Here is a 24,210-nt window from a genome sequence, read left to right as displayed (position 1 = left end):
ACTAGGCGCAAAATCCGGCATCCACAACCAGCGCCACGCGAGCGAGTGGACCTGCTCTCAGCCCTCCCAGGTCCTGGGCATCCGCGAACGCACCTCCCACCATTCCCACGACCCGCGCTACTGAAAGCCCCCGCCCGCCGCCAGCTCCGCCGAAGCACCCCACTCACCCACGCACTCGTTGGCCTCGCGGGCCGTGGCGCGCTGCCAGGGCCGGTCGTAGTGGAAGGGCTTGCAGCGGTCGCACTCTGGGCCGGCTGTGTTGTGCCTGCAGTCGCACACCAGGCTGTCGTCGCGGTCGCGCACGCAGCGGGCCGCGTGGCCGTTGCACTTGCACCGGCCGCCCACCTGCAGGTCGGACACCGCGTAGAAGTACGAGTCGCGCGCCAGCTCTGAGTCGTCCTCATTCTCGTCGCCGAACGTGTGCAGGCGGCTGAAGGCCACGCGGATGTCGGTGGCCGTGACCCAGTCCTGCAGCACCGGCGAGTTGTCGAAGTCGTGCGCCGAGGGCCGCCCGTCCAGCGTGCTGAAGGCGATGAGGCCGCCCGAGAGCGGACGCATGTCAGTGTGCGAGTCGGTGCACACGGCCTCCTGCTCGTTCTGCTTGGTGATGGGCGCGCGGTGCGGCCGGTTGTACATCTTGCGGCACTGCGTGGAATAGAACTGGAAGGGCACCCACGTGCGCCCGTAGTCCATGGACTTATAGATGGCCATGGACTCGGGCCGCGGCGAGCAGAACTGCAGGCTCACGTAGGTCACTTCAAACTTCTTGCCGAGGGACAGCGTGAGCGTGACGTTGTGCGGGAACTGCAGGTAGTTCTCGGACTGCCAGCACGTCAGGTTGTGCGGGTTGTTGAGGTCGGTGAGAAAGGCGGGAGGGTGCGCCTTCTTCGGGTCCGAAGCGTTGCAGAGGTGGCACGAGCGCAGCCGCTCCTCGCCGCGCTCGCTCACCACGCAGTAGCGAGCCGGGGGCCGGCCGCAGGTGCTGGACACGCGCACGTCCTTGCCGAAGGCCGCATTGACAAAGTCCGGGATGCAGCGGCGCGGGTGGCCGTTCTCGTCCGAGCAGGGGTCGGGCTGCGCCGCCTGGCCGGCGAACATGCTGAGCCCGGGCCCGCCGCGCACCGCACCCACCAGGCACGCCACCGCCGCCAGCGCCACCAGCGCCTCCCACACTGCGCGCATCATGCTGAGTCCAGCCTGCCCCGGCCCCGCCACGCCGAGGATCGGTCCGCCTGCCGCAGAAGGCGCCTGCGGAGAGAAGGGAGCTGCGCTCAGCCAGCCCGCCCCGTGCCCTTCAGCTCTTGGCGGGGTGGCGAGCGGGGACGCGGGCGAACGCCCGGCTTCCTGGGCACCAACCCCGCAGACGCCCGCCAGCCTCGCTTCCCCAAAGTCCCGAAGGCGGCGAATCCGGGGCCCTCCAAGCCCGCACCACTCGCGCCCCTTCTTCCCCGCCGGCGGCGAGCCGGGGCGGCGGGAGAACGCTCTGCTTCCCCGCCACCGTCGCCTCCACGCCCCCGAGGGGCATGCCCAAGCCGGTCTGCCTGTCCGCGGCCAGCCCACCTCGCACCCCAAGTTTCGGGCGCAGGAGAGCTGGGGCACCCCGACCCCGCAACGGCCCGCGCCCCTTCCTCCCGCAGCCCGGGGTCCCTCTCGGTTGCCCCCGATCGCGTTCCCCGCCGGAAAGTCCGCGCTTGGGACTTTACCTCTGGAGGGGGCAAAAGAGAAAGAAAAGTTTGCCTGGCCCCGCCGGGGAGCCCGCGCGCCGGTCACCGGAGAGCCTCTCGCTCGCTGCTAGCAGTCGCGTCCCGCCTCAGCGCGGGCTTGCCAGCTCCATACCCAGCGCGGCCGCCGCTGTCCCGGCCCCGCCGCCGCCGCCGCCTCTCTCGCCCGAGTGACGACGCGGCCGCCGGGCTCCCGCCGCTCCCGCCGCGCTCGGAGTGCTGCCCTACCCGCGCCCGGGGCGCACACACTCACGCTGGCCGGCGCGCACTCACACACACGCGCGCTCGCCCCCGAAGGCTCCGCCGCCGCCGCCGCCGCCACTAGCGCTGGGAGTGAGGGGCGGAGGGGAACGCGGGGGCGGGGGGCGGGGCCGCCGGGTGGGGCGCCGGCCAATAACGTCCGCGAGCTACCGCCAGCTCCGAGCAAAGTTTTCACCCCGGGAAAGAAGAAAGTTAAAGGGAACCGGCCCGGGACGCCCGAGAGGGAGAGCACTGGCGGGTGGGAACCCGGGAGCCCGAGAAAGAGCAGCAGAGACAAAGAGAAAGCTAGAGAGCGCCCGGGGAAACCCCGGAGAGGGGGCTGGGCCGGGCCGGGCGCGCACCCCGTGGGGGGAGGAGGGGCCGCCGGGGACTGTCAGCCTCGCCCAGGCCCCGCGCAGCCCGGAGAGCCCCGCGCCCGGGGGAGCACGCGGGCGGGGGGAGGGGGCCACTTTCTCCCTCCCAGTCCCAGCCAAACACATCTGTGTTTGTTTTCTTTGCTGCGCAGAGGTCGGGCCTTCCTCTACCCCAGCCCCATGGCCCCGGTGGCACCGCGCACAGCGCCGTGTCCCTCCCGGGCACGCAGCCCGGGACTGTGAGGAAGAGGAGGAGGATGTGACCTCTGCCTGCTCTCCATTCTTGCCCGAAGCCCCTGGGGTCCGGCGAGAAGGGCTGCTCGCCAGCACCCCTACGGATGTCACCGTGCTTGAGCCTGTCTGTCGGGAACGCGGCTTCTTTCTGGTCGGGGAGCTGCGGTGTGCAGGAGGCTGAAGGGGTAGGAAGACGGCAGCACCTGGACGCTGGCCACCGCCTTTCCGAGACGGGCCTGCCTAGCCTCAGGCATGGAGACAGCCCAGCCCTCCCCAGATCCCCTGAGGCAGGCGTTTTGGTACTTCCTCAACCGCATTTTTAAGGGTGCAACGCTCTGTACTATCTCATGGGACCACCACTACAGCTTTGCTGTTGTATTAACTCCATTTTTCAGATGAGAAAAACGAGGGTTCCAGGAGATAAAGAAACTCGCTCAAGATCAACCCCCAAGTAAACATCAAACCCAGGAAGAGAAGCCTGGGCTCCTTCCACTCAGGGCACTTGTCAAATGGATAACCCTATCGAATGATGGTGTCGTGGGGTATCTGCGGGGCCACCTGGCCTCTCTTTGCCTCATTCTCCATCAATAAAGACTAAGGACAGTGACTGCATCCTTTGGCCATCTTGCAACAGCAGCCAGAGAGCTCTGGGAAAGGAAATACACTGGGCCAAGACTTTGGAACCAAATCTCTGCTGGTTTATTTGTTACTTGCAATGTGTGGTCCAGTAATAGACCCAGATGAAAAGCCCCAGGTCCTGGTTCTAGCCCAAGGGCTGCCTTGCTGCCTTAGTCCATTAAGTGCCTCATTTTGTCTTATTGGCGTTTTCATAAGCCCTGAGAATGTAAGAAGAGGCCTCTGGGCTCGTCTGGCCCAGCTCCATCTCCTTGGAGGAAGGCCTTCCCCAGTCTCCTGGAGAGACAGCCACCCAAGCCAGTTCTTCCTGGGATGGGAGCTCACCATACCCCAAGAAAATAAATCCATTCCATTGCAGGACAGCCTTGTTTCATCTTCTCACCCCCGGGGTAGCACTGTAACTTTGTGTTCTTGTGCCGTTTACCACACTCTGCGCTATTTGTTTATGCCTTGCCTCGCCTTGTGGCAGAAAGGATTTCAGGTGACTTACAAAGGTACATAAAATATGACAAAAATCACATAAACTAAAAGTGAGGTCAAAGAAAATAAATGAAATAGTTAACATGGTGGCCTGTGAAATTGCAATGGTATACTGAAAGGCAGTGTAGCTCTTAGGAGGAAACGCTTTGCAGCCGGGGTACCTGGGTTCAAATTCTGCCTCTGCTATGTGACGATGGCAAGTCTGTACCTTAGCCTCCTCCGTCTGTACAAGGAAGATAATACTATGTACACCACTGGGCTGTAAGCATCAAGTGAGCTGACACACTTGAATTTTTTTTTTTTTTTTGAGACAGAGTTTCACTCTTTTTGCCCAGGCTGGAATGCAATGGCACGATCTCCGCTCACTGCAACCTCTGTCTCCCCGGTTCAAGTGATTCTTCTGCCTCAGCCTCCTGAGTAGCAGGGATTACAGGCATGTGCCATCATGCCTGGCTATTTTTTTTGTATTTTTTAGTAAAGACAGGGTGCCCCCCTGTTGATCAGGCTGGTCTCGAACTCCCAACTTCAGTTGACCCACCCGCCTCAGCCTCCCAAAGTGCTGGGATTACAGGCATGACCCACTGCGCCCGACTTACACACTTGAATATTATAGCTGAGATATATACATAATATTGCAGTTCAGTAACACATATAAATATGCTTTCTCATATATGCAAATGTAAATATGCATAAAGCCAGACACGAGGTACACGCATATAGAAATGTTAGCTGTTAGTATGAGATTGCTCAATCTATACAGAAATTTTAAATCATTTAAAGAACACTCAACTTCAGGGAAAGATGTTCATGACATAAAATGAAAAAAGCAAATTAAAGACATACACAGTATAATCTCATTTTTATTTTTTAAAAAGTAGGGATAAAAAGACAACACAGTTTATAGTGGTTATCTCAGAACAGTGAGATCACAGGTGATTTTTTAAGAATCTTTGTTTGTATGGTCTCAATTTTGCACAGTAAAATATGAAGTAAGAGAACAAAGAAAAACCAAGAAAGGAGACAAAATCGAGATGAGATTACAGGTACAATGCACCCTGGAATGCCCTCGTCCCCTCTTCTGGGTGGGCCACAGATTTGTCCCTAAGCTTTCCTGCAGCTAAAATGTGAAGGAGACCATGTTCATTACACAATTCCCAGTGTCCATGAGATAAAAACAGACCTACTGCTCAAATAAATTACAACTATTCTTGGTACTAAAATCAGATAGGAATTTCTCCTGGGATGGAGTTGGTTCAGAAAGGGATCACAGTGTGGAGTAATGAGCAAACATCCCTCCAGTCACAACAGTGAGCTCTGTAGGACAATGTCTGTGATCCCCGGAAAGTATACCAAAACCCAAGTCAGGAAAAGACTTTCCAGCAAGGAAAGATGAAAAAGAAGCAAATGGGGGGTGCTCAGCTGGCCACACACCTGCCTAGGGTACATTTTGGAGCATCTACAAGACTGGATGGCGTGGTGCTTTCCAAGCCCTCCTCCTGCATGTTGTTTCTGTCCACAGAGCATTTGTGTGTGTGTGACGGAGTCTGGCTCTGTTGCCCAGGCTGGAGTGCAATGGTGCGATCTCAGCTCACTGCAACCTCCGCCTCCCAGGTTCAAGCAATTCTCCTGCCTCAGCCTCCCAAGTAGCTGGGATTATAGGCACCCGCCACCACACCTGGTTAATATTTTTGTATTTTTAATAGAGAAGGGGTTTTACCATGTGGGCCAGACTGATCTCCAACACCTGACCTCAGGTGACTCACCCGCCTCAGCCTCCCAAAGTACTGGGATTACAGGAGTGAGCAACCGCGCCTGGCCTGTGTCCACAGAGCCTCCGATGGCCCTTGCATGGCAGGAAGTTTGAAGTGGTCCTCGCAGGAGTGCGGCTTTTCTATGTTGTCAGCTGAGCTCAGGCCAGGGGTCTTCAGGAGAGGATAAGCAGGGACACCTTCCAGTTTTATTGTGGTCACTTAGGTCTAAGCTTATCGTCATTTAGTAGTTCCTGGTGGGCAGGACTGTCTCACTCACCTTGTATCCAGGAGGTCTGGAACCTTCTGTAATACAGTGGAACTCCTCTACGTCCATTCAAAACTCCCCTCTGTTAAGTCTGCAGTTGGCTGAAACCCAGCCCTACACAGCAGCCCAGATCAAGGTTATGTGCCTCTTCAAATTTTTGAAACTAGTCCTCTATCGTCCCTCAGTTTTATCTCTTCTGGGCAAAATGTTCCCAGTTATCTTAATGATTTCCCATAGGACACTGTTTTCTGACCACTCTGCAGCCTCTCCCATCCACTCTAATTCATCAGCGTCCTTCCCTAAGGCAGCCTGCCTTTAAGGAGACAAATGAAAAAAACAGATGTCCAAGTGTTGTGAGAGCTTCTCAAACTGGCAGTGATAAATACACACCCGTGAAGGCATGTCAGGCTCTGAGCAGCAGGATCCACGGAGCAAACTGGAGTTCAAAACGCAACAGTGCGGATCTCGGGTGAGAAAGCAAATTCCCAGGTGTTTCTGCAAGGAATGCGTTGAGAGGAGGAAACACCATTCCTGGCACACAATCTTACCCGTGAAGCCAGACAGATCACCCTTGGAGGGGGAGAATGCAGCAGTTTCAAGAAAACTTTGAAGTAGCCAGAGCAGGAGGGGGAAAACCAGAGACGAGGGTGCTGTAGAAACCCACGGGTTAGAGTGCTGCGAGAAAGGAGGGGTGCTGAGCAAGGCTGAGTCACACGCCTTAAAGGTCAAGATCAGATCTAAAACAAGTCCTTTGGATCAAACTACAAGGAAGTCATTGGTGACCTTGACGAGCGGTTGCAGGGAGTGGTAGGGACAGAAGCCAGGCTGCCTGGGGTTGTGGAGTGAACGGGAGGTGAGAAAGTGGAGATAGCAGGTGTAGACAACTTTCCAGAAGTGTGAATATAACTGGCAGGAAAGTGATACAGGGCCACAGCAGGAAGGTGACAGAGGATTGAGGGAAGGTTAGGATTTTTTATTGTTGTTTGTAAGATAAGCCTATTTGAACATGCCAAAATGTTGATAGGAACTGGAGCCAGTAGGAGGAGAGAGGTGGAAGACAGATAAAACCATGCTTGTAAAATTGGTGGTACAGATAAAACCATGCTTGTAAAATTGGTGGTCAGGTGGTCGCCAAGTGTCTCTTGTTTCAATGAAATAGGAAGTGACACCATCTGCTGAGGGTGGGGGAGGAGCTGGGAGCACTGGAGGTTTGAGGTCATTACAGAGAAAAGGATCATGATTGCTGGGCAGAATTAAAGGCCCCATTGAAGTTGGTGACTATCTATAAGAAAGAATGGCAGCCAGCAAGGCCATGGGACACACATGCCCCCTCCCCCAGCAGCATCCAGCAGCCCCTGTATAGGCCAAGAGAAAAGAGACAGTTGGATTAATCTAAAGTTGAGGGTGTTTTCCAGGAGGTGCGACAGAAGGAAAGGGGAGTGGGTGGCTGATGTGGTGGACCAGGGTCACAATGCTAAAGAGAGAAGGAAAGCAGGACAGGATGGAGGAGGAAACGGGCCAGGGGGCTAGAGCTGTGCCGTTAAATATAACACCCAGTTGCCACATGTAGCTCCTTGAATTTCAACCTGAATTAATTACAGTGAATAACACAGAGCTTAGTTGCCTAGTTGCGCCTAATTTGGACAGCACCAATGAAGAAAAATTCCCTCATCACAGAAAATTCTGTTGAATCGAGCTGATCTAACTAACAGATTCAGGAAAAGAGAAGACTTGAGTTGGGGGATAACTGAGGAGACTGGTCCGAAACTGGAGGATTCCAGAGGTGGAACAGCTCTGGGGGAATGCCATGGCCTTCCCAGGACAATAAGTGGGGTTTTCTGCTGTGAGGCAGAGGGGAGGGTGTTGGATGGGCTGTCCACATAGGCTCTAAAGACCTTTGGAACCAGCATCACAGTTTGGGGCAGAGATGAAGACTGACCAGTTCTGGTGTCTTCAAAGAAAGGAAAGAGTGAAATCGACTAGGAGGTCATTCTAAGGATGAGCTGTAGCAGGTGGGACAGCCACGTGGTTCTGGCCTTAAAGGAACAGTTTCGTGGGTTTGTTTGTTTTTTGTTTTTGAGATGGAGTTTCACTCTTGTCTCCCAGGTTGGAGTGCAATGACACCATCTCGGCTCACTGCAACCTCCACTTCCCAGGTTGAAGCAATTCTCCTGCCTCAGCCTCCCCAGTAGCTTGGATTACAGGTGCACGCCACCATGCCTGGCTAATTTTTGTTGTTGTTTTGTGTATTTTTAGTAGAGATGGGGTTTCACTATGATGGCCAGGCTGGTCTCAAACTCTTGACTTCAGGTGATTCACCCACCTCAGCCTCCCAAAGTGCTGGGATTAGAGGCACGAGCCACCACTCCCAGCCAAGTGTTTCATTTTGCTGTTGTTTTAATGAAGAGGGAAGGAGCATTGGGAATGGAGTTGGACAACAGCGCCCCCCTCCTGGGCGTCAGGGATGTGTGGTTTGGAAGAAGGACAGTCCGCCTGAAGAGGGCTACAGTGCAACCAGGGTGAGCATGAGGGTGGGAGGAGCAATTGATGCACAGGGTGGGGATACAGGGGAGAGTACACTCCAGGGACGGGGGCACCAGATGGCACAGGCTAATGTTTGTGAAGAAAGAGGACCGGAAGAGAGCAAGGGCTTAGGAGAAAAGGGGTGTGACCAAGGGTTTTCCTTTTTATTTTTTAATTTTATTTATCATTATTACTATTATTTGAGACAGAGTCGCTCTGTTGCCTGGGCTGGGGTGCAGTGGTGAGATCTCCACTCGCTGCAACCTCTGCCTCATGGGTTCAAGCGATTCTCCTGCCTCAACCTCCCAGGTAGCTGGTATTAGCCAGGCCCCTCACCTGGCTAATTTTCGTATTTTTAGTAGAGATGGGGTTTCACTATGATGGCCAGGCTGGTCTTGAACTTCTGACCTCAAGTGATCCACCCACCTCAGCTTACCAAAATGCTAGGATTACAGATGTGAGCCACTGTGCCCGGCCATGTTTTCCTTTTTATTTATTTATTTATTTGAGATGGAGTTTTGCTCTGTCACCAGGTTGGAGTGCAGTGATGCAATCTTGGCTCACTGCAACCTATGTCTCCAGGGTTCAAGTGATTCTCCTGCCTCGATTTCCCAAACAACTGGGATTACAGGTGTGTGCCACCACATCCAGCTAATTTTTGTATTTTTAGTAGAGACAGGGTTTCACCATATTGGCCAGGATGGTCTTGACCTCTTGACCTTGTGACCTGCCTGCCTCAGCCTCCCAAAGTGCTGGGATTACAGGGGTGAGCCATTGTGCCCACCGGGGTTTTCCTTTTTAAATTAAGCATTATGTGTAATGCTTACTGTGTGCCAAGCATCTACTGAGCACTTTGGTAATCCTTAGCTCACCATCTTCATAAAAACCTTGTAAGATAGGTATATCATTGTGTCCATTTTACTGGAGGAGGAAACAGAGCAGTAATTTGCCAAAGATCCCATCACTGGTAGGTAGAGAAGCAGGGTGTGAACCAAAATAATCTAGGTCCAGTGTTTGGAGCTCTTAGTCAGAACCTGTAGGTGAGATGGGCTTGACTGGGTCTCCATCATCCCTGAGAGGAAGGATGGGCTTCTGGCCTACCAAGAGCATGAGCTGTGGACTAGATGGACTGTGCTGCCTTTTCTTTTTTTTTTTTTTTTTTTTGAGCCAGAGTCTTGCTCTGTCCCCCAGGCTGGAGAGCAGTGGCACAATCTCGGCTCACTGCAACCTCTGCCTCCCAGGTTCAAGCGATTCTTCTGCCTCAGCCTCCCCAGTATCTGGGACTATAGGTGTGTGCCACCACACCTGGCCAATTTTTGTATTTTTTGTAGTGACAGGGTTTTACCATATTGGCCATGCTGCTCTCAAACTCCTGACCTCGTGATCCACCCGCCTCAGCCTCCCAAAGTGCTGGGATTACAGATGTGAGCCATCGTGACTGACCCTGGATTGTGCTGCTGCTGCCTGCTTCTTCTTCTTCTTCTTCTTCTTCCTCCGCCTCCTCTTCTTCTTTCTTCTTCTTCCTTTTTTTTTTTTTTTTTGAGACAGAATCTCACTCTGTCGCCCAGGCTGGAGTGCAGTGGTGTGATCTTGGCTCACTGCAACTTCTGCCACCAGGGTTCAAGCGATTCTCCTGCCTCAGCCTTCTGAGTAGCTGGGATTACAGGTGCCTGCCACTGCACCTGGCTAATTTTTGGAGTTTTAGTAGAGATGGGCTTTCACAATCTTGGCCAGGCTAGTCTTGAACTCCTAACCGTGTGACCTACCTGCCTCAGCCTCCCAAAGTGCTGGTATTACAGGCGTGAGCCACTGCACCCAGCTGGACTATGCTTCTTAACACCTCTGGTCCAGTTAAGAGGACAGACCCTAGATGACTCAGTTCCCAGTATTCTCAATACAGCCTGGGGATTGCAGCATCCAGAGGTGATAGGGAGCACCTGGCCTCTCCAGGAGGGTGAGCAGTGGCCTGGAGTCATAGTGCTTCCTTCCCAAATTGAACGACTTAGACAAGCCTTGGTTCCAGTGTACCACTTCCTAATGGTGTGACTTTGGGCAAGTTTCTTTCCTCATCTGAGCACCTGTTTTCTCATGTTGAAACGGGGTCGCTGCACTCACCTTTATAGGCTTATTCAGTGATTTCAAAACATGGACCTGAAAGGAAAGACCCTGGCAGAGAGTAGATAGATGTTCCAGGTTTTGAGTTTTTTTGGTTTTTGTTTTTTTCAGATCTATAATTCTCAAGTCTGTCTACCAGATCTCTTTCCCTAGAAGAACTAGGGACATTCTTTCATTTCCAGGCATCTAGAGTCAAGCTCACCTGATAGGCTGCATGGAGGATGACTCAAGGAATCCCAGGTCCCTGGACAGGATTTCAGGAGATGTGACTGTCCTGGAAAAGGTTTTAGAACAAGGGGAGCAGGCCTATCTAGTGGGAAGGGTTCCTGGAGATATCCATTTCCCCGGTACTGTTTATCTGTGTCTTTAGCTCAGGCCTCCCCTTTTGTAGGCATCTTGGCTGAGGATTCAGGAGCTGGGTGCAGAAGCCCATACAAACCCCAAATCCTCCGAATCCTTTAATCTACCAGGGCTCTTTGGAGGGGTGACAATGCCTGTGGATAGGAGGAACCAGCAGATGCAATTTATTTTCATTTGCAAAAAGCTTTTGACAAGGTCCCACCCCAAATGCTATTAAAATAAAGAAAATGGGTCACCATGCGGGGAGGCTTTGTCATGGATGGAAGGCTGGCCTTGAGGAAGGAACAAAGGGTCCAGATAAAAAGAGGTTGTTCTGGGTGGAGAAAATAGTGGGGGGCCTCTGACCCAGAGTTGGGGCTCAGCTCATTCACCATTTACACAGAATCTGAAGGAGGGAATGCCCTCAGTGAAGCCTCAAGGTTTAGAGATGACACTGGACTGATGGCAAGTGCAAGAGGATGAATGGGAGAATCTCAAGACCTTGTGTGAATGGGCCAGCGGACAGTTAAGCAGGTGATGGATCTGGGGAGACATCATTTAAAATACTCTTAGAGAATGAAAGGTTATCAGTGAAGATGATTTAAAAAATAGGTTACTTTAGGACTCAAATACAAACTGTTTCCTTGAGAGTGTTTCTCTGGAGAGGTGGTATTGGCATTTGGGATAGGAGGATTCTTCCCTAAGCAGAACAGTCCTGGCTACCACCCATGGGACATTTCCCATTCCTGACCCCTGTCTACTAAATGCCAGCAGGTTCCACCCACCCCTGACACATGCACTGCATGCACCACACATCAGTCATTATGACAACCAAAAAAATGGCTCCTTGAATATATACATTCCTCCTTAAAGAGCCATCCCACCCCCATTCTGATTTACTTGAAATTGAGCCCAGTATGCTATTAAGAAAAGTAAAAGAAAGTAAAAAGCAAACTATATTCTCGGGAAGAGAATTGGAAATAAAACAAGATGTGTTTAGGATCTTCTGAGAAGTTCTAGTTATCCCTTCTCAAAATCCTCGTGGTGGCTGAGCTGGCCCTGACAATAGCATCTCCACTGTGGTGTAGCAGGAGCACAAACGAAGCATAAGAGGCAACAGGATGTACCAGGAGGGGAGGTGGATTTTAAGCAGGTACTTGGGGAGGAGCTCCCTAAGAAGGATCCAGTAGAGCAGAATGAATGAAGTGAGGAAGGGAGCTCTAGGGACAAATGTCATTTGTGGGAAGGGTGCATTCAGACTGAGGGGATAGCATATGTCAAGTTCCCCAGACAGAGCTTCTTTTTTTTTGGTTTTGTTTTTGTTTTTGAAATGGAGTCTTGCTCTGTTGCCCACGATGGAGAGCAGTGGTGTGATCTTGGCTCACTGCAAACTGTGCTCCCAGGTTCAAGAGATTTTCCTGCTTCAGCCTCCCAAGTAGCTGGGACTACAGGCATCCGCCACCACCTGCAGCTAATTCTTGTATTTTTAATATAGCTCGGATTTCACCATGTTGACCAGGCTGGTCTCGAACTCCTAACTTCAGGTGATCCACCTGCTTCAGCTTCCCAAAGTGCTGGGGTTACAGGCGTGAGCCACCGCACCTGGCCCAGAGCTCATTTAAGGAACGAGATAGGGAGTGGTAGGGGTGAGCTCAGAGGGGAGGCTGGGAGCTAGGCCAAGCAGGTCCTTGCAGGCTTTGATGGGGAATTTGAGCTCATCAAGATCCATCTTGGATACCTTTCAGGCCCAGGTTCCTTCTTTTCCACATAGCTCTGATCTTCATAGCGTCTGAGAGAGGAACTGTGTCTTTTCCTTCTGAATCCCCAGCGTTTAAGAGACCGCCTGGCACAAAATAGGAGCACACTATAAATTAATCAACTAAAGGCCACAGAATTACAGACAATTAAAGGTGATGACCAGCTTTATGCAGTATGCTAAAAAAAAAATGCTCCCCTCAAAAGATATCCATATCTTAATACTTGGAAACAGTAAATGTGGGCATAAAAGGGTCTTTGCTGATGTGATTAAGGGTCTTGAGATGGGGAAATTGTCGTGGCTTATCTGGATGGACCCTAAATGCAATCACTTACAAGAGACAGGCAGAGGGAAATCTGACAAGAAAGCTGAGAAGAAAGCCGTATGAGACGGAGGCAGAGAGTGAAGTGATGCAGCCACAAGCCAAGGGATACTGGCAGCCTTGAGAAGCTGAAAGGCAAGGAAAGGATCCTCCCTTACAGCAGGGGTCCCCAACCCCTGAACCATGAACCACTACCAGTCTGTGGCCTCACGCAGCTGGAGGTAAGCAGCTCTCAGCTCTTGGGCAAGAAAGCTTCATCTGTGTTTACAACCCCTTCCCAAAGCTCGCATCACCGCGTGAGCTCCGCCTCCTGTCAGATCAGCAGCTGTGTTAGATTCTCCTAGGAGCAAGAGCTCTATTGGGAATTGCATGTGAGAGGAATCTGGGTTGCACGCTCCTTCTGAGACTCTAAGGCCTGATGATCTGTCACTGTCTCCCATCACCCCCAGGTAGGACCATATACTTGCAGGAAAACAAGCTGAAGCCTCACACTGATTCTACATGATAGTGAGTTGTATAATTATTTCATTATACATTACAATGTAATAACACTAGAAATAAAGTGCACAATAAATGTAATGTGCTTGAATCATCCCAAAACTATCTCCTGCCTTCAGGTCCGTGGAAAAATTATCTTCCACAAAACCAGTCCTTGGTGCCAAAAAGGTTGGGGACTGCTGCCCTATAGCCTCTGGACAAAGCAAAGCCCTTAATTGCAACCCACTGATACTAATTTCAGACTTTCAGCCTCCAGAACTGTGAGGGAATAAATTTCTGTTGTTTTAAGCAATGATTTATGGGAATTTGTTATAGCAGCCACAGGAAACTAATATCCCAGCAAATCTCAGAAATGCCAGAATTAAGAGAGTCTTCTTCAAATCTTAAAAGACAAGCTTGGGGTAAATGAAAGGAACCAAATAAGAGGCCACTAACACACTGGTCTTAAAACATTCCTGAAGTCTTCCTTTGGGTTTTCTTCTTACGGGAAGTGACCACATCTCGCTGCTCCTTCCCTCCCCACAACACTGAGTTCAGAGCAGTGAACAGAAGCTTGCCAAGTGCTTACTGTTTGTATTAAGGTATTGTAAACCTCTTTTCTAGAGGTGAGGGTTGCAGCACCCTTTACAACCCAGATCATAGTCCAGAAGTAAGTGAACAGCCTCCCTGAGCATTTGAAAGAACAGTAGCCAAAACATAGGGGACTTCAGTCCACAGGCACCCCAGGAGTTCTTCATTTACAAGACTTTATAACCTTAGGTCAGACATCTTCTGTTCTTCTAGGGGACCAGAGAACCACAACTTAGGATCCCTGGGGACATGGTGACAGCTGAACACAGATAGACTCAGAAGTGACAGCTGACAGTCGAATCCATCCCAGCCACCCACTCAAGGAGCCAGGACTGGTCCTACAATCACCAAAACTTCCCAAGGGCATGAGTGTATGAGAGCCCAGCAGAGTTAGAGAAGGACAGAGGCAGCCTTTAGCTAGTATCGCGTCCAAAGCTCCCCAGGTTACCAGTGAGGAAACTGACGTCAGGGAAATTGAGCAAATTGCCCAGGAGCTGATGTTTCCAAAGATGGTTGTGAGTCATCGAAATGGGTTGTGGGTCACTCACTCAGCCACACCTAGGGAACACCTGCTGCATTCAATTCCACTAACTTAAAAGGGGGGAAAAAGTCATGATTTTGATGGAAAAATGTTTTTCATGAACTATGATTCCATAAAAAGTTTCTATGCTTCAAGGAGTAGGCTACTGTTAACTGCAAAAATCAATTATATAGAACAGCTTATTTCCCCCAAATGTCGGTAAAATGAGGTATTGCTGGTTTATACATCCTACAGAAAGAAAATTTAGAGGACTTAACTCCGAGGATGAAAACAGACATGGATCATTGATTCCAAACAGATTGGATAAATACATGGATTATTTAACCATAATGAGATGTCAAAGGAAACTAGGATTTGTGGGGAAAGGAAGGAACATCTCCCTCCCCCATAGATGCTGACGTCAGGCAGGAGCACCACCATGCCAGCCCCCGGAATGATGCCAGAAACTACGCACAAGGTGGGATGGACATGACATCGCCCAGAGAGCCACTTTGTAGCCTCTGGCCAAGCACCTGGTTTATGGGGTCTCCCAGGGAGCCCTGGTTTCCAGCTCTGTTTGCAGGGAGCTCCATGGGTGGTCAGCAGGGTGATGCTGGCCCAAGAGGACTGTTTGGATTGTACTTTAGTCATACATAGTCCCCTCCCTGAATATCTCTTTGATGCTGGGCAAATCGCTACACCTCTCTAAGTGTCAACTTCCTCTTCTGAAAAATGTGCATAGTCATCTTCCTTTCTGTTTCTCCTGCCCTCTCTTCCTTCCATGGATATTAGGAGTATTGAGTAAAAAATCATATGCAGAAGATCCTGAAGCAACAAAAGCCCTGAACAGTGTTTATAAAGTTGCATAGATGGCTGGGTGCGGTGGCTCACGCCTGTAATCCCAGCACTTTGGAGGCCGAGGTGGGCCAGTCATTTGAGGTCAGGAGTTTGAGACCAGCCTGGCCAACATGATGAAGCCCCATCTCTACTAAAAGCATGGAGTCTCGTAATCACAATCGTGCTCATAATTATAACCATGGTGGCTAGCATTTCTTGAGCACTTATTGTCAGGTCCCATTGAGGGAGCTGGTATGCTGGGTCTCGTTCAGGGGGTTTGGTGAGGCAATGATCGTGGTGGGGAAGCTGGAAGTGAAATTGTGAGCAGCTTCTCTTCTTAGGGAAGCCAGGGAAAGAGAGGATAAGCCAGAACCGTAGGCCCCAACAGTGGGTGCTACTAACATATCTTTCTTACTCCCTACTGTAACCCTGAACTTGACACATTGTGATCACTCAAAAATATTTGCTAAACAAACACAGAAGAGCCCTGCCAGGACATCCAAATGCAAGGAACGTGGATTTCTTGGTGTCCAGGGCCATATCTGGGCTTACCATTCATTGGGTTACTTTGGTTCTGCATCCATGAACCTTGGTTTCCCATCAGTTCTTCTCCCACATAAATAAGATTCATGTTACCTGTCATGTTGGCTGGCGCTAGAACTCAGATGATGTTCTTAGCATCATCAAAATCTCACAATCGGTGATGTGCACACACCTCACATCTCCTGGCTGCAGACTGGGACTCCAGCCTTTTCAACGGAGCCAAAGCCCCTCCCTGCACTGGGTGTCCGCTCAGCATCCCAAGAGCTCAGGAGACTGCTACCTCCTGCCTGGGCCCCCTCAGCGAAGATCTGATTTTCTCATCATCTGGATAGTCTCAGTGACTCGCAGCAAAGGGATGAACCAAGCTGACCTTTCTGGAGGTTTGTTTAAAGCAGAACAATGTTTGTCTTGTCCAAACACTATGAATTACTCCAGAGAAGCCTGCCCAGTTTTACAATCTGCAGCTACAAACGGCTTACATAAATAGGGATGCGTCCCTCCCCTGTCCCTCCCATCCCCCGGTGCCTGATGGCTTCTCCTCCCCCTACCCACTTTCTTCCACTTTTCCAAGCTTTCTCTTTGCCCCCCAGCCCCCACTTCACACCTCCAAACCCCAGCATGCTGAAGGGGCAGGTGCTGGTGTTCTGGGCCACAGCTTGCACCTGGGTTATTGCTGGCATGGGTACCCCTCCGGCCGGCTGCTCTGTCCCTGTGCGGGCAGGTTTTCCTTGCCAAGGGGGGCCTCTGGGCACATTTGTACTGTCTGTGTGGGGCCTGCGGCATGCAGTGTTAGGTCCAGCTGTGAAAGCACGTTGGTAAGAGGTGGTCTCTGGGTTTGGGGGCTCAACATCCGGGCAGCCTGCAGTGCACTCAGGCCTCACCTCATCTGGCTGGGTGCACAGTTCACCCCCTGCTTCTCCCTCATTGGCTGCCCAATGGAGGATTCTGAAGCATCTCCTAGAAACAGACCTCACCCACTATGGCCTCCAGTCCGGGAGGACACCGAAAAGACCGTTCTGCAGATCACATGTGACCCACATGGAACAAGCAAAGCCCATGGCCCGGGGAGAGATGGTGCTGCTATGGAAAGAGACAGATTTGGGCTGCATTCCCTGAAATATGGTCTTTATATCACCTGCTTCAACAGGCTTCAGGATGCTTGTTTAAAATGCAGCCTTCTGGCCCCCTCCCCAGACCTAGGGAAGCTGTGGGGCAGCTGTGGGGAGGAAGAGACGTTGTTTGTATGGGGAGGGGAGTCTGATGCCCAGAGTCCAAGATTCACTGTCTGCCATGAAATTCCATTCTAGCTCAAGCCCTCTAATTAGCTGGGTGACAACAGCAAGTCACTTTAGGCCTCAGTATCACTATCATTGTAATGGCTCTAGAATCTTCGAAAGGATGCTTTCAAGGAGAGCTGAATACCAGAACCCCAAAGCCACACGGGGCGGGTGGAGGCAGCCTGAGAGAAAATCTGGGAGTCGCTAAAGCTCCGAGGAGAGATGTTGGTGAAGACCAGGAGACATGCGGGGAGGGGAGCAAGACGTGGTGAATGATGGGAGTGGCACCTGGGATCCTTCTGCTGAGAGCCCCGCCACTTGGAGTCACATGTGATCTCATTTTATCCTTGTTTTGCAAATGAGGAAACAGACTCAAGGGGAGGAGAGACTTCCACACAGAAGTTGATGCTAGTATGGGATTCCATCTCCCCTATACACCTGGGCATCTGGCCATTCCAGAAACTCCCCTTCGTCCCAGCTGTGTCGGGTGCCATTTCTGCCTCTCAACCGAGCTAAGATTGCCCTCTAGAGCCGCAGCTCTTTCTCTTCTCCCAGTGGCAGGGTTTCACTGAGTGAAAGGGCCCAGGGCCACGTCCGCCCGGGTGAGGTGGATAAACGCTGAGCCCCGACGGAGGGAAAATCCAGCGCCTGGAGCTTCACCTAGCTGAGGCCAAGCCAGCCCTGCCCACTGGAGGCGCCACAGCCTGGCTGGAGGCGCTGGCGCGGCGCGGTCCCTGGGATTAGGGCTGCGGCGGGAGCGCACGATCCCGCGGCACCAGAGGGCTGGGGGTGTGGCAACCGGAAAACCCCAGCATTCAGAGTCCGTAGACCGTATGTGCCCAACACTCAGGGCCTCACTGGATCCAGAAGGATCAGAGGATAAAGTCTCCGTCACCCGCTCAGATGGACCCGAGGGTCGGGGCAGGGTTGGCAAGCAGGAGGCCAGGGAAGGCACGGGGTCACCTTCCAGGCCCCGCGGGCGAAGGAGCTGATAGCACAAGGAACCCGGGAAAAAAGTCTGTGCAGGTCGACCTCGTTTCTACCATCTATGCGTGTGTACTGAACTCCATTCACAATCTGGGAGATCCCGAAGCTGTCTGGGCAGCCTCGGACACGCTCCGCACGGTCTGGGCCACCGGCCCTCCTCTTTGGCGAACCTCGGGGGTTTCGGACCGATGCTCCCGAGCCCCAGCTCCACCGTCCGCGCCTTGAGCGAGCTGCGCCTCCTTCTAGTTGTGCGTCTGATTTTCTAATCAATCTCTTTGTCCCCTGCGGCCTTCACCCGAGTCCCCAGTTTCCCCGTTTCCCTCGGCCCCCGCCTGGGTACCATTCTCGCCCGACTTTCCCGTCGAAGGCACTCGAGTGAGTGATTCCGGGGAGCCGAGGCCGAGGCCGGCGAGTCCGCGGCGCGGGCCGGGTCTGTATGGAAATGGCCAGAGGAGCCGGAGGGCGCGGCGGCGATTTATTCTGGGAGTGACAGCCCCTTTGAGCGCTCGGCGAATGGCATTTTCTGTCTGTGAAAGCCTTTCTTCCCACCTCTGTTCAGATTAGCCCGGGGGATGAATGCGCCCATTATCCAGCCCGCTGACCATTCTGAAACGCCAAATTAATTACTAAGCACTGAATCAGGCGCCGGGGCCGGGGCACTGGGAGGTGTGAAAATAGCGAGCGGCTGGAGATGGGGAAAGCGAGGGGCGCAGCGCCGAGGGGGCCGGGCGGGGTGGCCCCGGGCGCGGGCGCGGCGGGGCCGGGGCGGGCTTGACCGGCCGCCGTGCGCGACCGCGGGGCGAGCAGGCTACAAAGGACCGGGGCGGGCAGAAAGGCGCGGAGCCGGGGTCGCGGCCCGGAGCAGGCTGGGGCTCGCTGGGACTGCGGCCGGAGCGCGCCAAGTGCGCAGGACTCCGGGCTGGGGCTGGGCTTGGGCGTGCGCCCCGCGCCGCGCGCCGGTGCTTCTCCACGCACCGCCCCGGATGGCCGCCCCCAGACGGCCCCGGCCCGCGGCCACCCAGCCATCCTCGCGCAGGCTCTGCGCCGCCCCAGCTGCCCTCCGAGGCCTTTAAGAAAACTTGGGCGCCGCCCTCCGACCGCAGCCCCGGCCGGAGCTTCCCGAGCGCGGGGCAGCCACGGGCCGCCCCCACCCGGCCGCGACTCGGGATCCGCCGGCGGGACTTACCTCCCCGAGGCGACGGCGGCAGCGGGAGGCGAGCTCTCGGCGGCTCCCGCTCGAGTGCGCGGGGCACGGAGGAGCGCGCGCCTTTAAGACTCTTCCCCGAGACTCCGCCAGGTGGTGTCACGCCGGCCCGGCCCTCGCGACTCCTCACCCTGCGGCCACCCGGCTCCCCTGCCCATCGTGGGCAGAACTCCGGTCTCCCGCTCTCACCCCGCGCCCTGCCGCGCGGGCTTCAGCGGAGTTGGGCCAAGACAGGATGCGTGTAACTTGGGACACACAGCTATCCAAGAGAAAGCCACCCAGCCTACCCGCTCTTGCTTTGCTTGGCCTGAGGAGGAGTCTTTTTTTTTTTTGACCGAGTGCTGGGGGTAAAAATGGGAAGAAGAGAGCTGAGAAATCTGACCCAAGGACGTACGATCGTGTCCCACTGCCATCACAAGCCACAAACCTCAAGTCCACGCCAACTGGTCCTTTTGCCCATCCAAGATGGTCCGCTGACACGCCTCCCGCAATCACCATTAAAATGGAGAGATAAAATAGAGGGAGAACTGTCGCCACTTAACGCTAGGGAAATGAGTCATTCACACTCCTGAAACTTCGAAAAGTTTAAGAGGACCCGAGGATAGCTGAAGGAACTCCACATTCATCAGGCGAGAAGCAGGAGCCGGCTTGGGAATCCCCAGCACAACCCTCCCCGGGCGAGCCTCCTCCAAGCTCTGGGTACGTGTGGCAGTTCACCCCTGAGGCCCGCATCTGAGCTCTGCCGAGTTCAAGGCTGCTGGAGGACACGGACATAAACTAGGATTCTAGCTTCAGGCCATTATTCAAATTTTACATCATATGCTTTTTCTTTCAAGAATCAGTTTTTGACATTGGTATTGTGATTTCAAACAGCAGTAATAATTAACTCAGTTTTTCTCTTTTTTTGGTGGTGGGGGGATGGGGCAGGGGCACAGGGTCCGGCTCAGTCATCCAGGCTGGAGTGTAGTGGCGGGGTCATCGCTCACAAGCGATCCTCCCATCTCAGCCTCCCGAGTAGCTGGAACCACAGGTGCATGCCACCATGCCCAGCTAATTTTTAAAACATTTTTTATTTTGTAGAGACAAGGGCTCACTGAGTTGCCCAGGCTGATTTGGAACTTCTGGCCTCAAGCCATCCTTCTGTCTCAGCCTCCCAAAGTGTTGGGAATTCAGGTGTAAGCCACTGCACCCAGCCTTCTAACTCAGTTTTTCTTTCTATGTTGTTTCTTGCCATTTTTAAAAAATGTAAATGACTTCCTCATTCCTGAGTTCCTTATTTTGATTGATTTCTCACACCACTGAAATGCTACTTTGAGTAACCCTTGGGGGAAGGGTGGCTGGGTAGTGGATTTTTTATTTGCATGTCTCAGAATGTCTGTTAATTTATACACAGACACTAGTTAGATATAAGAGTCTAGGGCTGTCCGGGCGCAGTGGCTCACACCTGTAATCCCAGCATTTGGGGAGGCTGAGGTGGGCAGATCATGAGGTCAGGAGTTCGAGACCAGCCTGGCCAACATGATGAAACCCCGTCTCTACTAAAAACACAAAAATTAGCTGGGTGTGGTGTCACAAGCCTGTAATCCCTGGTGCTTGGGATGTGGAGGCAGGAGAATCTCTTGAATGCAGGAGGCGGAGGTTGCAGTGAGCTGAGATCACACCACTGCACTCCAGCCTGAGTGACAGAGCGAGACTCTGTCTCAAAAATAAATAAATAAAAATAAAGAGTCTAGGATCATACTCCTTTATTTACACTTGCAACTCTCTAAAACAGGGATATTGCTAACATTAAACAGGGAAGCAAACATGAAGTGCTCACTTTGTTCTGTGGCTAAGCAGACAGTCCATAACTGTGACTATCCTCAATTAGTTATTGATTCATTGTCTTTTTTTTTTTTTTTTGAGACAGGGCCTTGCTCTGTCTCCAGGCTGGAACTCCGTAGTGTGATAATAGTTCACAGAAGCCTTGAACTCTCGGCCTCAAGGGATCCAAGCCTTGGTCCAAGATGGTCCGCTGACACGCCTCCCCAAATAACCGCTAAAATGACTAAAGAGATTAAATAGAGAGCCATTGCCTCCTGTGTAGCTGGGACCATTATCATGCCTGGATAATTTTTTTATTTTTTTGTAGAATCAAAAAATCTTTTTGATTCTTTATTTGTTGCCCAGGCTGGTCTCAAACTCCTGGGCTCAAGCGGTCCTCCTGCCTCAGCCTACCAAAATGTTGAGTTTACAGGTATGAGCCACGGCACCTGGCAACTTCTGGTTTTATAGTTAAAGAAGTTTCTTCTGGCTTTTATAGAAGACTCTTGTTCTCTCTCTCTTTATGCCATCTGACTTTAATTTCCTTCTTTCTTAAAAGAAAAAAAAAATCTACAGGTTCTGTTTCTGCCTCCTTTCCTAATAGTAACCTTGAGATAGTTACTTATTCTCTTATCATGTTCATTGTTTCGTCTACAAAATGAACAAATTGGACCACATGGTTGTTGTGATATCATCCAGCTTCAATAGGCTGGGAGCTTATTTGTCTATGATTAAAAAGCAAGAGCCCTGCCACAATGAAAAACCAATTCACAATGATTAGGATGGCTATAACAAAAAAGACAGATAACAACAAGTATTGGCGAGGATATGGAGAAATTGGAACCCTTATACATTGTTGGTAAGAATGTAAACTGGTGCAGCCATTGGAAACACTCTAGAAGTTCCTCAAAAATTAAATGTAGAGTTACATATTTACATATGACCCAGCAATTCCAATCCTAGGAATACATCCAAAAGAAATGAAAACACATGTCCTCACAAAAACTTATACACAAATGTTCATAATGGAATTATTCACAATAGCCCTAAACTGGAAGCAACCCAAAAGTCCATCAACTAATAATTGGATAAACAAAATGTAGTATATTCATACAGTGGGATATTATTCAGCCATTAAGAAGAATAAAGTATTAATGCATGCTGTAAAGTGGATGAACCTTGAAAATATTATGCTAAGTGAAAGAAGTCAGTCAAAAAATACCATTATATGGTTCCAGTTATAATGAAATGTCCAAAATAGGCAAATCTACAAAGACACAAAGTAGATTTTTGGTTGCCAGGGCTGGAGATTGGAACTGGAGATATGGGGGGTGAATTCTAATAGAAATCTGGTTTCTGTTAGAGGTGATAAAATTGATTATGGAGGGGACCAGGCAAGGTGGCTCATGCCTGTAATCCCAGCACTTTGGGAGGACGAGGCAGGTAGATCATGAGGTCAGGATTTCGAGACCAGCCTGGCCAACGCCGTCTCTACTAAAAATACAAAAATTAGCCAGGTGTGGTGGCAGGTGCCTGTAATCCCAGCTACTCAGGAGGCTGAGGCAGGAGAATCACTTGAACCTGGGAGGCAGAGATTGCATGTCAGCCTGGGAGACAGAACAAGACTCCGTCTCAGAAAAAGAAAAAATTGATTATGGTGATGGTTTTAGAACTCTATAAATATACCAAAAACTATTGAATTGTAAATTTTAAATGGATGAGTTGTATAGTATATGAATATCTCAACACAGATGTTATGTAAATAAAAAATACTCACTGAACACTCAATACCTGTGTATTGAACACTCAGTACCTGTGTACTTTTCCTTCATGAAGCTTACAACATAATTAGGGATTCAGCCATTCTAGACCCTTTGTTGCCAAAAGAATGAAACACCCACCTCATACACTAGGCACAAAAATTCCTGTGACCCATATGATGGCAAGACTCTTCTAGTTCTTACCATGTCCTAATACCTAGGTATTCTCTTTCTAGTCTTTCTTCTTTCTCTCTGTCTTTGTAATTCTACTGCCATGAAAGAGAGGGCTGAAGGTAGCCCTATGTTCACAGTACAGCCTTTGACTCTCAGAATAGTGTCTCCCAAGAGAGCAGCTACTTGCAAGTCCATATCAGACTGATTAATTTTTAAATTTTATTATTATTATTGTGAGACAGGATCTCACTCTGTCACCCAGGCTGAAGTGCAGTGGTGCAATTTCGGCTCACTGCAACCTTCATCTCCGTGGCTCAAGTGATCCTCCCACCTCAGCCTCCAGAGTAGGTGCTACTACAGCTGTGTGCCATCATGCCCAGCTTATAGCAGAGTGATTAAAGCAGCAACTGCGGAGCCAGACCACCGGGCTTTAAATCCCAGCACTGCCTCTCTACTCACTACTTGCCTCAGTTTCCTCACGTGCAAAATGGAGATAAGTGACTATATGTCATAAAGATATTGTGAGTACTGCATGAGTTAATATACATGATATTATATATGTTAATGTATTTATATGTTAGTATAAAGTGATGGCATGTGGTAGGCACCCTATAAGTGCATTAGCTGATAATATTCATGTTATTATTGCCTACCCACCTGCAAATGAAGGCTTCAACCCATCTCACCGATCTGCTACTTTCCTGTAGTCCACCAGGTGGCGCAGGCGCACCACCTCGGGCAACAAAAATGGCCCCTGGGTGGCCATGTACAGTAGCATGCACAGTAAGTGCTGGTCTTGAAGAAACGATGCTAGTGCTGTGGTTGTGGGTCCATCTGTGAGTTATATATAACAATATAAACTATAATGCAACAAATCTCCTCTAATCAGTGCCACTCACTGAAAAAAGTCGTCTTCTATTTAGACAAACCAGTGCATGTCTACCAATAAAGGGCACAGTTTATTTAGGTAAAACGTTAGCTCTATCCAAACTCATGTACTGCCATCCAATCAAGGTGGTGATGCACCTGTCTGAGTTTTCTCATAGCACCCCTCTTTTTTGTGAAAACCCAACCAAAAAACCCTTTTTTGTAACAATTATTCTATAACACAACCTTGGCCGGGTATGGTGGCTCACGCCTGTAATCTCAGCACTTTGGGAGGTCAAGCCAGGGGGATCACTTGAGGTCAGGAATTTGAGAGCAGCCTGGCCAACACAGTGAAACCCTGTGTCTACTAAAAATACAAAAATTAGCCAGGCTTGGTGGCGGGCACCTGTAATC

The 24,210-nt window shown here is 51.2% G+C and overlaps 1 protein-coding gene across 3 annotated transcripts in view; it reads right to left on the bottom strand.

Moving 5' to 3' along the window:
* The window catches only part of NTN1 (netrin 1), a 232,631-nt gene extending 213,399 nt beyond the window's left edge, over positions 1–19,232 (bottom strand). Inside the window, exons 1-2 of one of the 3 annotated variants that reach the window (XM_035300022.3) lie at positions 19,175–19,232; positions 168–1,248 (exon numbers count right to left, since the gene is read on the bottom strand). In XM_035300022.3, the coding sequence (XP_035155913.1) occupies positions 168–1,185 (1,018 nt within the window). In that variant the 5' untranslated portion in view covers positions 1,186–1,248; positions 19,175–19,232. Of the gene's footprint in view, positions 1–167; positions 1,249–1,703; positions 2,015–19,174 lie in introns of those variants that run through there. The other 2 variants (XM_035300020.3, XM_035300021.3) reach the window with 2 other exon arrangements.
* Positions 19,233–24,210: the final 4,978 nt, after the last annotated feature.

The sequence above is a fragment of the Callithrix jacchus genome, chromosome 5 (assembly GCF_049354715.1).
Source record: "Callithrix jacchus isolate 240 chromosome 5, calJac240_pri, whole genome shotgun sequence".
In the NCBI taxonomy this organism is placed as follows: Eukaryota; Metazoa; Chordata; class Mammalia; order Primates; family Cebidae; genus Callithrix; species Callithrix jacchus.
The sequence above is the reverse complement of the archived record's forward strand: the minus strand, read 5'-3'. Positions and strand labels throughout refer to the sequence as shown.